The sequence below is a fragment of the Tetrao urogallus genome, assembly GCF_951394365.1.
Source record: "Tetrao urogallus genome assembly, chromosome: 1".
NCBI lineage: Eukaryota > Metazoa > Chordata > Aves > Galliformes > Phasianidae > Tetrao > Tetrao urogallus.
Genome location: NC_136813.1, coordinates 149,041,909 through 149,057,705, shown reverse-complemented (window position 1 = coordinate 149,057,705; position 15,797 = coordinate 149,041,909). Strand labels below are relative to the sequence as shown.

General features: G+C 40.5%; 1 protein-coding gene across 1 annotated transcript in view; it reads right to left on the bottom strand.

The window, feature by feature from the left end:
* NR2C1 (nuclear receptor subfamily 2 group C member 1) overlaps positions 1–10,787 on the bottom strand; it is a gene marked incomplete at both ends in the record, with an annotated part of 32,954 nt that extends 22,167 nt beyond the window's left edge. Inside the window, 2 exons of the mRNA XM_079540007.1 lie at positions 5,387–5,494; positions 10,734–10,787. Coding sequence (XP_079396133.1) covers positions 5,387–5,494; positions 10,734–10,787 — 162 coding nt within the window. The remainder of the gene's footprint in view (positions 1–5,386; positions 5,495–10,733) is intronic.
* Between the last annotated feature and the right edge of the window lie 5,010 nt (positions 10,788–15,797).

Below are 15,797 nucleotides of genomic sequence, written 5' to 3'. Positions count from 1 at the left end.
TACGTTTGAAATCAAAACCTGAATTAAAATCCAAGTTTTATAAATGGCCAATGCTTTTACAACTGCCAAATCTGCTGACAATTACAGCATCCAGAAATTGAGGTGTGTGTAACTCAGCCCTAAGACCCACAAGGTTATGAGAAATCTTAATTCTTGGACTCACTGCATGCCATGCACAGCCCTTAGCACCTTCCATATTGGGATGCTTCACAAGAAACATCCTTCAGCACCAACTGTACACATCAAAGTGAAAAAAGAAAAGTATCAAACAGCAAAAAAAATCTTGTTGAATTTTTACAAACAATTTGTGCTTCAGGGTTTTGCTCTGGTTTTTTACATATGTGTTCCTAAATAAAATATGCAAGTAAAACAGAATCTCTCTCCCGGACACTTCTTTCTTTTTTTTAAACCCATAAACTTTTCATGTGTCATTTCTTAATCAAGAACAAACCTACAGGCTGCTGGGTTTTGGTTTGGGTTTTTCTTTTCCATCTTTCCTATTTTCAAACACAAATATAGCAGACTTTTATTAAAGAACTCTCCAATAAGCCCCCATTTTTAGATTAAACAAAATTTGTTTTCAGATTATTGTTAATAATATTGTTGATATTTGTTGATAATTGTTTTAAGGTTAATCCTTGGATAAAATAATCAAGATTCCATATATGTTCCATTACAAAACTCACTTTTATCACTTCTTGCCTTTCTCTCCAAAAGCCTTCATGTCAGACTGCCTGGCTTAGTATAGGCATTAAGGAGAATCGTTCTGCACTGACTGTTTGCTGCAAACTATTTTTTAACTACAGATCAATCAAATTTGCTAATAACACTTTTAGGTGTCCAACTTCTTTTTTTCTTTGCAAAGAACTTTTTTAGGCTAGAATTATAAAATTCCAAGGGCTAAAAATATAAAACAAGAACTAGAGCTGTCACGAGATTGGGGTTGAGGGTAGCATGGCGGGACAAAAACCCCACAGCAGTTACTAATATGATGAATAAAGGGTTTTCCATTCGGTTTTCAAAGACATGCACACATTCAGGGCTACAATGACTACTGCAGTCCTTTATTTCCTCTTTCAGTTCCTTTCTGATTCCATAGAAGGCAAACTTCTTTACCCTTTCAGTTCCTTTCTTTCCCTAACTTATTCCTCACATTCCATTTTTCATTTTATAATCTTTATTTCTCATGTCATTTCTGACTATTACCCAGAATATTACTGAATAAATTTCCCAATTTTCCATCCCCACCTCCAAACACCTCTACTCCATTGGGATCAGAAGAAATCCAATGCATGTAATCCTCAACTGGGTGCTAGCATGTACAAAGTCAAACACAGAACACTGTGCTCTTTCTTGAATATCTAGACCTGCTCTTTAAAAGATACTCACATTGAAGATCTGTTTCACTATCAAAATTTCAAAGTGCAAATGTAAACATGAAAACAGAAAGGCATACACCTTATCTAGTTAGGTTTACACAAAGTATATTAAAAAACAACATATTCCAAGCTAAGGTTGAATTTCTTATATATATATGAGCTGAATTATCTGATTTCCAGCTTATAGTCCACCTCTTATTTTTAAAATTGTTATGTATTTGTGGATAAATATGGCAGAAGAGCCATTTCTACTTCACATTGTTTACTTCACTGCTACTAAACAGTCTTAATTCTTCAAATTGCTTCCTGGAATTCTAGGGGGATGCCCACATAGTTTTCACTGCATGACATAGTGGATACATTGTTATGCATCTATACTGAGCTATTCAATCTGCACACAAGCTTTCTGCGCTCTCCAGGTATGACAACTGATAGATGTAACAGAAAGCAGTTTAAATAATTAAGAGCAGTTTGTCTGCAGCAGAATTCTTACAGCCAGATGCCTGCAAAAACTCCACCTGAATCTCAATGGGACTTAGAAAATGGAACAATTCAAAGTATAACAACCTTATAATAGCCCGAATTCAGGTACTTTAAATGTTGAGGTAAGAGAAAATAATCAGAAAGGAAAAGAAAAATCCACCTGGCCCCAAAGACAACACATTATGGTTCTTAATAATGTGAAACTCAGTGTTGCCAAAGAGATCATGCTACAAAGCAGGAATATAATAGCTCAGGACTGACTGCTTAAAAACATATTTCTTGTGTCTATTTCATTTAAGAGCCCTGATGGTAAGATAGTAATTTTCTTTTTCCTTCATTGCCTTGCCTGTTAATGTATTTTGACTTTTGTCTGAATATAATTTCAATAAATTAAATATTGCAATAATCCTGTTACTCTTCTAGGAATAATCAAAAACATGTTGAAACACAGAGCACTAGCTTAAAAAAAAACCCAGGGATTTGAAAATTTAATAACATGACATCCAACTTTCTATGTGTTGGCTGTAAGTGGCAAGGATTTCTAACTGGGCACTGCAGGGAATGGCTCTATAAGCAGAGCCCAGCAGTGCCCCATGTCAGATCAGAGCCAGCTCCAGCTGCTCTAAAAGGGCCCCACTGATGCCAGAGCTGAGCCAAAAGAAATGCTGGGTGTGCCTCTGGCAGAGCAGAGCCAAGGAAGGGAAAAACTGCCACACTGCAGCAGCTGGGAGAGAGGAGTGAGAAAATGTGAGAGAAGCAGCCCTGCAGCCACCAAGGCCAGTGCAGGAGGAGGACAGGAGGTGCTCCAGGCATGGAGCAGAAGCTCCCTGCAGCACAGGAGAGGCCCACAGAGGAGCAGGGCATCCCCTGGCAGCCCATAGGTACCACACAGAGCGCTGCAGCCATGGAGGAGCCCATGGTGGGACCCGTGTGGGCAGTGCCTGAAGGGTGGGCCCCATGGTATGGAGCTGCACTGGGGCAATGGTTGGAGAGCTGCAGCCTGAGGGAAGCACGCATGGGATCAGTTTGGGAAGGATGGCATCTGGTGGGAAGGACCTCACGTGGAGCAGTGGCAGAGAGGGACCATGGAGGATGGCACAGATGTAGCATTATGAACCACAACCTGCATTTCCCTGTTTGAAGGGAGAAGGCAGAAGAGGGTGGATGGGAAGGAAGGTGTTTTCAGCTGACTGTCAGTTCTTACTGCTGTGGTCTTTTATCAGTAGCAAATAAATTATATTAATCTCTTTGCTTTCCCTGTGACAATATCTCGAGAGTGATCTTCCCATCCTTATGTCAACCTACAAGCTTTTTTTTTTCCATCATGTTTTCTCCCCATCTTTTTGTGGAGAATTCAGTGAGAGCGGTACAGAGGTGCTGAGCTGCCTACCACAGCAAAACGACCACAGAAACAAAGTGCTAGCATGCCCTAAAAAGAGTAACTACTGAAATATGTTTTAAAGTGTATTTTAATCATGATTTTGAATTTCAAGATCTCGGATATCTCTTTATATTCATTTAAGAATAATCAGATAAAGCAAAAAAAAAAATTATAAGCTCAAAACTAATCTAACATTTCACTGAGATGCATTTGGCTGCACAAGCTTTTTTACTTTTCACTATAAATTCTGCTTTGTCGAAAGTTTTTGTTACTGATTTCTGTCTCCTATTGAGTCTGTTATTATTTATATGGCTGCCATGTTTGTAGATGCCTACTACAGGAAGGACATCATTCTCCCGAGTGCTGTCCCAAACATATCAAAAGAAAACCATTATCCCAAAGCACTTGCCATCCACTTTGAAGCAAGAATTGTTGAGTGTGGTAAAAAAAAGTCAAGGGACAAAGCAATACAAACAAGTCATTTTCCAGCTAGCTGTGATGATCAAAAACTATATAAAGATCCCCAGAACAAAACTGTCCCTATAAATAGTTCTTCTATGTGCATAATATTTGCAGTAGCTATAGTCATTCTCCAAATGTAGTTCTCTCTTCCACCTGAACCCTGCTCCAGAAGCTGACACAAGGGTTTAGACAACTGACATTAATTTGGAAACAACATAACTGACTTGCTGTTCAACAATAAAGGCTCATGGTTTTATACGTCACCCTGCACTCAGGCCCTGATACTGGAATTACATTAAATAGCTTTGCACTACAAGGCTGGGGGCAGCCACTGCTCAGGGATTGGTGGGGCATCAATTGATGAGTGGTGAGACATTGTGTTGTAGCTGGGCCATGGGTTGGCAAGCAGTTGTGGTGTTGCTAAATGTTGGTCAGTGCGTGGTAAATAATTGTATTATGGCTATATATATATTGTTATCATCACATATTTCTTTCAATTTTCCTCTTCTGTCTTAGTAAATAGTTTTTATCTCAACCCACAGTTCGATTTTGCTACCAATTCTCTCCCCCATCCCACTGCGAGAGCGACTGAACGGCTGTGTGGTGTTCAGCTGCACAACAGCATACGTACAGTGACAAAGGAAACAGTATAAAGAGACAGCACTTAATTAATATGCATTAATTAAAGGTACAGCTGTACATGAACCATTTAAAAGGAGTGGAGGTAGCTGAAAAAAAGATCTAGTGGATAGGTAAAGCTGGTACCAGGACCAGAGTACAAGAAAATAAAACACAGGATCATGTATGGGGTGCCTGTGAAGACTCTTGAAAGGCAGGGCAAAGCTTGAATGCAATGCACTGAAACAGGAATAAACAATGAAAAACACTGAAGAGTGAAGCAGCAAAAGTAAAAGCCGCCAAGGCTACAGTAGCAGCTGGCTCACAAACTAGTGGCTTTGTATGCACCAACACGTATCTCTTCTGCAGCTGATATTTTTCTCTAGGAGGAAATATAAAAATAAAAAGCTTGCAAGGACTTGCACTGACTTTTAAGGAACAAAATACAAAATCTCATCCCCCAAATCTTGCTAACCTCCATATATACACATCTATGTTTATCATGGTTTGACTACCCACATTCATTGCCAAAAAACTCCTACCTCACTTGAATTGGAGATTTATTACCTGGTGAGGCTATAAATTAGCTTACTGGGATGTACAATATTGGTTGTGATGGCCAAAAGCCAGCATCCTTTAATGCACTGAAGAGATTAGACAGCCTTTTCATTTCCCATGACTTGTATCAACAGTGTGATGCAGTATTCCTCCCATCTCTGCTCCAAAATATTGAAACGTTCCAACAACTCAGATGAATTACCAAATCTAAAAAGTATTCAGTTTTTAAAGAGCAGTATTATTACAATTTTAGGAATAACATTTTTTTTCATTCAGCAGTTATTATTTTTGTACCTCTTAAAAATCTTAAAAGAAAAAAAAAAAAACCACCAAGCATTGGAATAATCTTTTTCTTCCTGTTTATAAATAAATAATCTCTGCTACCCAGAACTGAGTATTTGCACTTCAGACAGTAAAATGAAGCAAATAAAGAAGGACCATAAACAAAACTTGGTGAAAACAAAGACTTCATTGCTGCTTTTAAAATACATTGGATGAAGCATACCTGTATACGCTGTGGTAAAGAGAGGCCTGAATCTGAAGGGACGATCTGTATTCGTTGTGCTGCCCCATCCATTAGTGTTTGTGTAACAGCTCCTTGGGAATGGGTAATCTAGAAAGAATAAATAAATGTAATAGATTGGCAGTGGATAGGATACCTTACGGAGAGATATACTACCTTAATGGATGTAGTACCATAAGGTTTTATCAACTTCTGATTTCTCTGCACAAGGCCAAGGAAAGGGGTGACACTTACTGTGCCAGGAACACAAGTGCTTGCATTTGCATCTAATTCAATCTAATTCAACAGTGTAACTTTGCTGGTTAAGAAGTTCTGTTCATGGCAGAGTTCTAAAGCCATTCTAAACACACCTTCAGTTAGACATTCAGAAACACTGAGCAGAACAGTTGTTGACAAATCCATTTCAGTCCATTGGACCGAGTATTTTTGAATTATTACTGCTGGTGTTCATGAAGCACTTACTGAACACAGTACCTTTCATCATAGTTGCATTACATGTAAACTAACATGTTTTTATCTTAACGGCTTATATAAAGCAGCTGAAGAATTTCCCGAGTGGAGACACAGCAATGCACAGAATTTTGTTCCACAGAGCCTTAGAGAGACAGAACCAAAGCAACAGAATTCTCTACTGGGGAACTACCAAGTAAGAACCTACCAATTAAACACATGAGTTCAGCAAGCATTATATCCAAAAACAAATTTAAGCCTCTGCTCTCAGATACTGGAAGAGAGATACAAATGCTCTCAGATTATGGAAGTGCTTTAATAATTATCAGTAATTTTTGAAAATTCTTCACATGCTGTAGCCAAATGTATGTGGCTATTATTAATTAGGTTATTTGCCTGCAAAAAACAAATACAGTTGCCATCTACAGAGGCTTGGTCTGAAATGTGGGGTTTTTTTTGCAGTACAAAAGACATCTGTCTTCACAGAGTTTTCAGATACCTTTGCATTTAATTATTTGTCCCTAGTAACTCCCCTAGCATTTTGCAGCATGACTATACAGATCAAAACTCTGTCACATCCTGCAGTTCCTCTATTAATAGTAATTCCTAGCATTTACTTATAAATTCATTCACTTAAAAATACATTCACTTAAAAAAGCACCTATTCAACTTTTTTTTTCTTCAGGAACTGGTATAAGGAATATATATCCACATCTGTACTGTTTCATGATTGGTTAAGAGCACTTTTGTTCCTCTTGAATCAGCTTCCTGAGTGCGCTACCGCACCACCATGTAAGTGGAAATGTCAGCATAAGAAAGGAGAAAGAAGACTGGAGGTTCTGATGCTGAAGGGGAAAAAGTAGGAAGCAAAACTTCCCCTTCCAGCACAAACTCCAATCAACTTAGCTTCACCTAGAAATGCATTGCTTTTGGCACCAGTCTCAGCTGTTATTAGCTGAGATCCTGTCCCTTCAGCTTCGTTGTGTTGTTTAGTCATTCATTGATCTGGAACAGGACACTCACAGGACATTCTGTGACTCTGTGACACCGAGGAAGGTCAAAAAATAGTGCAGCAAAAGAGAAATATGGGCTATTTTTAGTGTAGGTCAAACCTTCAGGCCAAATCTCCACAATGCTCAGAAGCAGATACATCAGAGCAAATCACAGAATAATAGAATCATAGAATGGTTTGGCTTGGAAGGGACCTTTAAGATCACCTACTTCCAACCCTCTGCTATAGGCAGGGACACCTCCCTCTAGACTAGGTTGCTCAAAGCCCCATCCAGCCTGGCCTTGAAAATGAGACGGTGGGATTAATCTGCTGGGGATGCTGCTTAAGTCACCTGCACCACCAAAAGAAATGGTTGCCAAACTGCCACCCAAAACACCTTGGAACACTGCCTGCTAAAAATACCACATATTTCATGCAGCTGAACACTTTCAGAAGTGACACGATTTGTCCACTTTGCTTAAGTAAAGGACAAAAAAGAGTCCATCCTACAGTAATGTTGAGAGCTTGTAAGAGGTACCTGCACACACACAAATTCCACATCAGCCTTTCAAACTGCATGCACAAGTGGTGACTTTCAGGCAAATATATTTTTATGCAAACTTGTCCCTGCTTTACAAAATAAGCTACGTATTCTGAAATGGCTTTATGCTTTCTCCCTGAAGTGTCGCAATTTACATGTGGTAAAAAGTAAAACCACCCATTATCCTCTAAAAACAACGTCAGCTTGACAGCTTGTACAGAATAAAGATGTCATTGCAGTCCAACAAATAAATAAATAAATAAATAAATAAATACTGATCAGAATAACCACACAAGTTGTTAAAGACTATATATTGTTTGAATATGGGAGATTCTGTTTAGACAAATATGCAACTTCCCTCTATTATCTGAAAGGTCAGTGGAAACAAAGTACCATATATCTAGCATACAGAACCACAGATTACATCAGGCATGTCCAACTCATGGCCCACAGGCTGCATGTGGTTCAGCATGGCTGGCAATGCAGCCCACCCCCTCCCCATGCTGTAAAGGCAGTGGCTCTACCTTGCAGAGCCCAATCAGTCAGTGTGCTGTTAATGCTATGCTGACTGAAAGCAGGGCATGGGGAGGGCAGCACTGTGCAGTGCTGACTCAAGCAATGGCAAATCATTGTATCTATTTAGATACACTGGCTAAACAAAGGGCACAGCAAAGAATACAGAGCTGTGCTTTCCATATTGATAAAGGAATTTGAAAACAGAATCACAGAATTATTGAATCCTTAGAGTTGGAAGGGACCTAAAGGCCACCCAGTTCAATTCCCCTGCAATGAGCAGGGACATCTACAGCTGATCAGGGTGCTCAGAGCCTGGTCCAGACTGGTCTGGAATGCCTCCAGGGACAATGAGGTGGGGATTTCCACCACCTCTCTGGGTAATCACAGAATCACAGAATTGTAGGGGTTGGAAGGGACCTCCAGAGATCATCGAGTCCAACCCCCCTGCCAAAGCAGGTTCCCTACAGCAGGTCGCACAGGTAGGCATCCAGGCAGGTCTTGAACATCTCCACAGAAGGAGACTCCACCACCTCCCTGGGCAGGCCCTGTTTCAGTGCCTCAACATCCTTATTGTAAAAACCTTTCCCCTTATATCCAGCCTAAAACTCCCCTCTTTTAGTTCGATACCATTTCCTCATGTCCTATCAAACAGAATCTGACCCCTTCTTTCTTAGAGACTCCCTTCAAGTACTGAAAGGCCACTCTCAGATCATCTTGGAGCCTGTTCCAGGCTGAACAGCCCCAGTTCTCTCAGCCTGTCCTCAGAGGGAGGTGTTCCATTCCATGGATCATTACGATGGCCCTCCTCTGGACACTCTCAAACAGCTCCATGTCTCTCCTGTACTGAGTGAGGATTCCACATCTGGATGCAGTACTCCAAGTGAGGTCTCACCAGCACAGAGCAGAGGAGCAAGATCACCTCCCTCACCCTCCTGGCTGCACTTCTTTTGATGCAGCTCAGGATACTGGTGGATTTCTGGACTGCAAGGGCACATTGCTGCCTCATGTCCAGCTTGCCATCCACCAGTACCCTCAAGCCCTTTCTGGCAGGGCAGTGGTTTCCATGGAAATAAATGGGAGGCATTACTTTTGGTGTGACCTATATATATGCAGGCCCAATTTCAATTTCTATTCACTAAATGTAGCCGAGGCAAGCCAAAAGGTTGAGCTCTCATGGATCAAATGAATTTCCTACAAGAATCAAGTAATGTGCCCCTGATGTAGAAATGTGTATTATCTCAAACTCAGCAAAAGATGATGAGTAGTACGAAGAGATGGCTACCAGTCATCTCCTTTAAACTGCCTCTGGTACCCATTAGATCCTTCTCCAAACCTATCAACTTCATCACTTCAGCAGAAAATCTTCCATTTGTATCAGCCAGATGCTGGTGCAGAACACAGAAAGACCTTCCCCTTCTTCTGGCACTGGGACACCAGATGAGCTCTCTGTCTCATGGAACCATGTTATAAAATTGAGAACAATTCTCACAGGAGCTAAGCATCATCATTTAAACTTGCCATCCTCTTCTCCAACTAGGACACATGCTTCAGCCAGCTTTGACTAACCCCCAACTTCCAAAACACAAGAAACAGGAATTACAGCCCTACCTAAACTTCCCCAAGGAATTATACAACCAAAACAAAGCTACACTAGACACAGCATTCCCCCCTGTAAAGAGGAAAAGTGAGAGAAAGAAAAAATATTGCAATTGCCTTAGTAATTCTCAGATGCTACAATACTGAAAACCGTAAGAATTTATACAGAATAGATTTACCATGCAGCATGTCCCCAACTGTTACATTTGAAATCAAGATCGAGAGGAACTGAAATTATTTGAAAATTCATCCTATCTACAGTACTAGACAGGGAACCAAGAGTGGTTACTTCAAGCCAATAAATAAAAGTTTTCTGCTCCTGTCTAATTTAAAGCAGCGCTAAAGATGAAAGTATGTATGCTGTATGGGAACCGCTGAATCACGGCCTGAACCTCTGATTGATCACCTGAGGCAAGCAATGAGTCAGCCAGAGGAGCACAGGTGAAGGCTCCCAGACCTATTTAAGAGCTGGCTACCAGTGGGGAAAGATCTCTTCTGGAGATTGGCTTTGCTGGAGTTTTGTGAGTGAGCCCAGGATAGGGGAAAGCCTTCTATTTATTCTCTTTTGCTATCATAGTCTGCTTTGTCAAACTCTCTTGTTTATTTCATAATTATAACATCTTAATATTCATTGATTATACAGTATGCCTAGTATTCACACTTCCAAACTGCCTGTACATCTCTGGAAGTTCTTTGGCTGCAGTATGCAGACTCACTATATAGGTTACAAAAAATGAAAAACAGGAGTTAGCAGAAACAAGAGTTCAGTCTTCCTTCTGACTTACGCCAAATGTCAACCAATATTTTACAATGAAGATGACAGCAAGGCTTTACTTATAAGAACAAAAATGACAACAAATGAAGCAATTCTTAAGTTGGAACGTAAAAGCTCTGTAGTGACAACTTTGACGGTAAAGTTCCTAAGTGAAAGTGAGCTAAGCAATCATATGATGAGGCAGCTCTCTGAAGACCACTACACATCCAAAAGGCACAGCTGAGCAGCTCGTCGCTTACTGAAAACACTTCTGTAACTTCATTGCTGTGGGGAAACTTTGGCAACACAGATTTTGCAGTATAACTTTAAGACGGACACAGTAAGTTCATCTTCTATGTAAGAGTCTCCTGAAGCCTGCAGTATACTAAAAATTAGTTTCTCTTGGGATTTTGGTTTTTACATCTTACTCTGTCCATTTTATTATTCAATGTCTCCTAAATATGATGAAAAATGTATGTACCTCTCCCATTTGCTGCTCAATAATTTGATGGGCCAGTTCCTCTATGGTTGCCATGACTGTTAATCACCAGAATTTCCTGTCAAAAAAAAAAAAAAAAAAAAAGGAAAGAAGATGCTTAACATCTATAACCTTTCTAATAAAAAACACCTTTGGGAAAATAGAGTCCATATAAGTTAACTCACATTCATAATTGTCTGAAGGTGACACCCCTGCAGAATTTGAAGCTTGATTATACTATGAAAGCAATAAATTATTTTCTATTTGCAAACTTCTGTATCTTTGTATTCAACTCACATAAAGACTTTGTAATTTTCCCTCACCATTCTAATGAAGAGCAACAAAATAATAAACTCCCTGAGAACAGAAGTGTATTATTGGCCCTGACATCAGCAGGGACATAATCAGCACCTTAAAACAGAAACCTAGCCGATTTTGTTGATGCAAATCAAGGGCAAAAAAACATAACTTCTTCTAAACACATACTGATCCATTTGTGCAAGTAGGAGTGCCTGAAGGTCAATGTTACAATTAGCACTGGTATTGTAGTTACAGAGTAAGAAGTCCAAATCTTCACGAGACGAACACTGCCGTAATGTAGCATTAAGTATTGAGATGTATGCCTTGTTTGTCTGGGCATCCACATATAAATATTCATTAGGCAGCATGTAAAAGGAACATACACAAATTATGAAGCACTATGTTTAATTTTCTGACACAAGTTGTTTTAAGAGCACTTTTTATACAAGGCAAGACAGTACTCTGACTTTAAAGGATTTGTCTATACACAATACTTACTTTGTTTCAAATATAGCATATATTTGAAATATATAGCTTTTACATTGCAAAGTTAGTGTTAATAAAAGTAGTTATAGATGTAGAAAAGCTGTACGTATAACAAATACAATCAATTGATTTTCCCCCTTTAACTTTGCTAGAACTTCTAGGAACTATCTACTATCCCAGTAATCTCTAAACTTTCCCAATCGATTATGCAAATAAAAAATGTAATTCATTTTGAAGCCCATACTGTTCTTACAACCGAAAATCTTTTGACTAAGGAAAGAACTGCAGTCTTTGGAAGTGTGCACTGTGCACTAAATGCTGACTGATGGAAAGGAAGAGTACAAAAATACTTGGGCCCACAGACAATTCTTAATCTCCCACTAGCATGCTGCACTGTTCATTAAATTAAATGAGAAGATTACAGATATACACATAAAACATCTAAGACTGAACCTTACGTTGAAAAGCATTCTCTCCTTGGAAAATCTAATCAGTAGCAGCATCTTTGCAGAGTGCTCTATTAAATCACTCATGCATACAGTGAGCTGTAGAACAACCACTGTGAAAGATTTTCAAGTCTGCTAATGTACTCTAACAGATGTTTTCTTAAGTAGAATCATAGAACGGCTTGGCAGGAAGGGACCTTTTTCAAGCCCACCCAGCTCCAACTCCCCTGCTGTAGGCAGGGCTGCCCCCCACCAGCTCAGACTGCCCAGGGCCCCATCCAGCCTGGTCATTAGCACTTCCAGGGAGGGGCAACCACAAATTCTCTGGGCAACCTGTTCCAGTACCCCACCACCCTCTGAGTGAAGAATTTCCCCCTAACATCTAAGCTAGATCTCTTCTGGTTTACAATTGTTCAATCTTTTCCCATCACATGTAAAAAGTTGGTCTCCCTCCAGTTTAGTGGAAGGCCACAATGAGACCTCCCCAGAACCTTCTTCAGGCTGAACAAACCTCAGCCTTTCTTCATAGGAGAGTTAAAAAATTAAGAGCAAGTAAAATTCTGAAATTCTGATTTTGTAACTGACCCTGGTTTGAGTATGGGTTTTGGTTTGGACTAGAGATTTCCTGAGGTCTTCTCCTGCCTGCACCCCCTGGTGCCAGCACTGGTGTAACTGTGACCTCATTGCCAGAAGCAGTTTTATGTTAGTTAGTGTTAGTTTTCAGCCCAATGAATGACTTAACTCATTACATTACCATAAAAACGCTACTGCTGCACCAGTGGTGGCTTGGAACTGTAGGATCACCCCTTTCCACAGCCACACAATTTACGTCCACTTAGGCCATCTGAAGTCTCCCATGCATTCCCACAGTTCTATAAACTGTTGTAAGGTGAGCCTTGGAGTTTAGACACACTTATTTTGGAATCTTATGGATGAACCTGGTGAAGAAACAAGAAAAAGAGGATGAAAAAAAGCAACAAGCAGCCCCACTGACAAAACAGGCAACATATATGACCATGAAGTGGTCTTGCAGACTTCTGGTCCACATGCTGAAGCACTGTACAATCAAGAGGCTGATAAGGATCTATCTTCTTGCTCCACTTCTTATTTCCAGGAAGAGTAAAATTTTATAATTGTAAGAACTATAATAGCTAAAGCTGTTCTAAAAAGCAAGGCAAGGAAAGCAATGCAGTTATGAAGTGTCAGACACATCAGCTTATTTATAGCTGAACCTAGTATTTTGACAATGAAATACTCTTCTGCAAAGACTTTTGAAAATCACTTAGCACAAGATTTTATTCCTTCCGTTAATAGGTATTAATCTTTTCAAGTCCTAACGCAGAACTAAACGTTGTCTTGTCTTTCCTTGGAACCTAAGTTTGGTTCCACATTTTTGCAGGTTCAGTATTATCACAAACATCCGTTCAGTTTACAGCATTAAGGCACTGCTGTTCTGTAGCACACACATGCAGAATAAAAGTCTATTTTATGAAGACTAGAATTACCAGATTAAATCATAAACAACACTTATTTAATCATTTAGTGCCTTGCAGACTTCAGTTGACCATGCTCACTGCCTTCACCTGCACAAAACATACCATACTTAAAATGGTGAGAAATTATGTATGAGAAGCCTGTCATTTTAGTTCAAAGGGGAATATAACTATTAAACACAACAGTAACTTTATCAAATGATCATCAATTGTTCATTCTAAGAGTTTTTTTTCACTCTATGATACAGAAATCATCTCAGGTTGCTACAATCATTATATCCCTCCCTTTTCAATTTTTTGAATCAATTGTACTTTCTTCATTTACTGCGTATTCCCATTTTAACAGGGCTACCTGAATGTAATCAATTTTTACCTCACTTCTTACTTTTCAATAATGATTGCCTCCTTCATCTACTTCCAGAAAGTTTGCTGAAGCAATTCCAGGGCAGACTCCCAAACAAGCCAAACACTGGAGTTCTTCCATAAACTTGAGTCTGGAATTTCACAAGGACAAAAAATCCAAAGTGCAGAAATTATTTAAATTTATATACATGATATCATCAAGGACAAATAGAAAATCCTTTACTTGGCAAAGAATTTGAGGTCATTTGCTACATTCCCCGGGCCCTTTCTAGTACACATCAGTATATTATGCACTTTTGTAGCACAGCTTAAGTACTGTTCGCCTGCTAACATTTGGCTTGAGAAATACAGGACAGCTGAATCTCTCCTGAAACATTGTCTCCTGGACAGAAAAATGGATCTGAATGTTAACAGGAAAGTTTATCAGACCCCAAAGCCATAACCGATTTGCTCAAACTGAATGGTCAGATCACTGTTTATACTGAGTTTTCTGATGATTCCAAGGCTCAGCAGAAGTCCAGGGAAGCTGTAACACTGTGCAAGAACTGTGCTTTCATGGCTAATGTGCTCCATGGACTTACAAGCATATCTCTCTGCTGTAGCAGGGATGGGCTCTGTAAGCAGAGCCCAGCAGCTGCTCCATGTCAGATCAGAGCCAACTCCAGATGCTCCAAAAGAGTCCCACAGACACCAGAGCTGAGCCAAGAGCTACGCAGATATAAGGAAAAAACTGCTGCATCACAGCAGCTGGGAGAGAGGAATGAGGATGTGAGAGAAGCAGCCCTGCAGCCATCAAGGTCAGCGCAGGAGGAGGACAGAATGTGCTCCAGGCATGGAGCAGAAACTCCCTGCAGCACAGGAGAGGCCCATGGAGGAGCCGGGCATCCTCTTGCAGCCCGCAGGTTCCACACAGAGCAGACCTCCACACGCAGCCATGGAGGAGCCCACGGTGCAGCAGCGGATGAGGCCTGGAGGAGCCCCAGCAGAAGCAGCCCCTGGATGAAGCTGTAGCCCATGGGCAGAAGCCTGTGTTGGGGCAGGAGGGCTGGGGGAGCTGCTGCTGATGGGGACCCATGTGGGGCAGTACCTAAAGGGTGGGCCCTGTGGTACAGAGCTGTGCCGGGGCAGTGCTTGGACAGCTGCAGCCTGCGGGAAGGCCACACAGGATCAGTTTGGGAAGGATGGAGGGACCCCATGTGGAGGAGGGGCAGAGAGAAACCATGGAGGAGCAGCAGAGACAAAGCATTACAGACTGACTGCAGCCCCATTCCCAGCTCCCCTGTGCCACTGACAGGGTGGGGAAGTACCAGAGGTAGGGGAGGTGGTGTTTTCAGTTGGCTTTCAGTTCTCACTCTTCTAGTCTGTTTTGCCAGTGACAGTAACTAGTGACTGATGTCCCTGTCCTTACCTTAACACATGACATTGTTTCACATTTTCTCCCTGTCCTTCTGAGGAAGAGGAGTGTGAGAGCAGAATGATGGTGCTTACCTACCTACTGGTGTTAAATGACCACATGCACATACTCTGATAAAGAAGTTTTATTATTGAGATATGTATATTCAGGTTGATATGTACTCATGAGAGAAACTTCCATTAGTGTTACAGCCTGTGTTTGAAGCTTGAAGAGGTTATCTGTATTCTGAAAAAGATGTCTTTGCTGTAAAGAACTCTTTGGAAGGGTGATGGGAGTTCATACCAATTTCCTTTTGTTTACTGAGTTCCAAGAATTTGAAGCATATGATGTACAAAGATAATGATTTGTTGTGTATATCTCTATCTGAACAGCAAACGTGAAGCACAGATTTTGTGTTTTCAGTCAAGCTGCCAAACACCAACAGCAAGACAAGGATTTGTACCAGCAAAATTCTGCACCTGTGCAACACTGTCTGTCCTTTTTGTGACAGAGATAAATTGTTGTGCACATAGCCATTTTTACATTATTCAGCATTACCAAACAGAGCTAATAAAATATTGAAAGC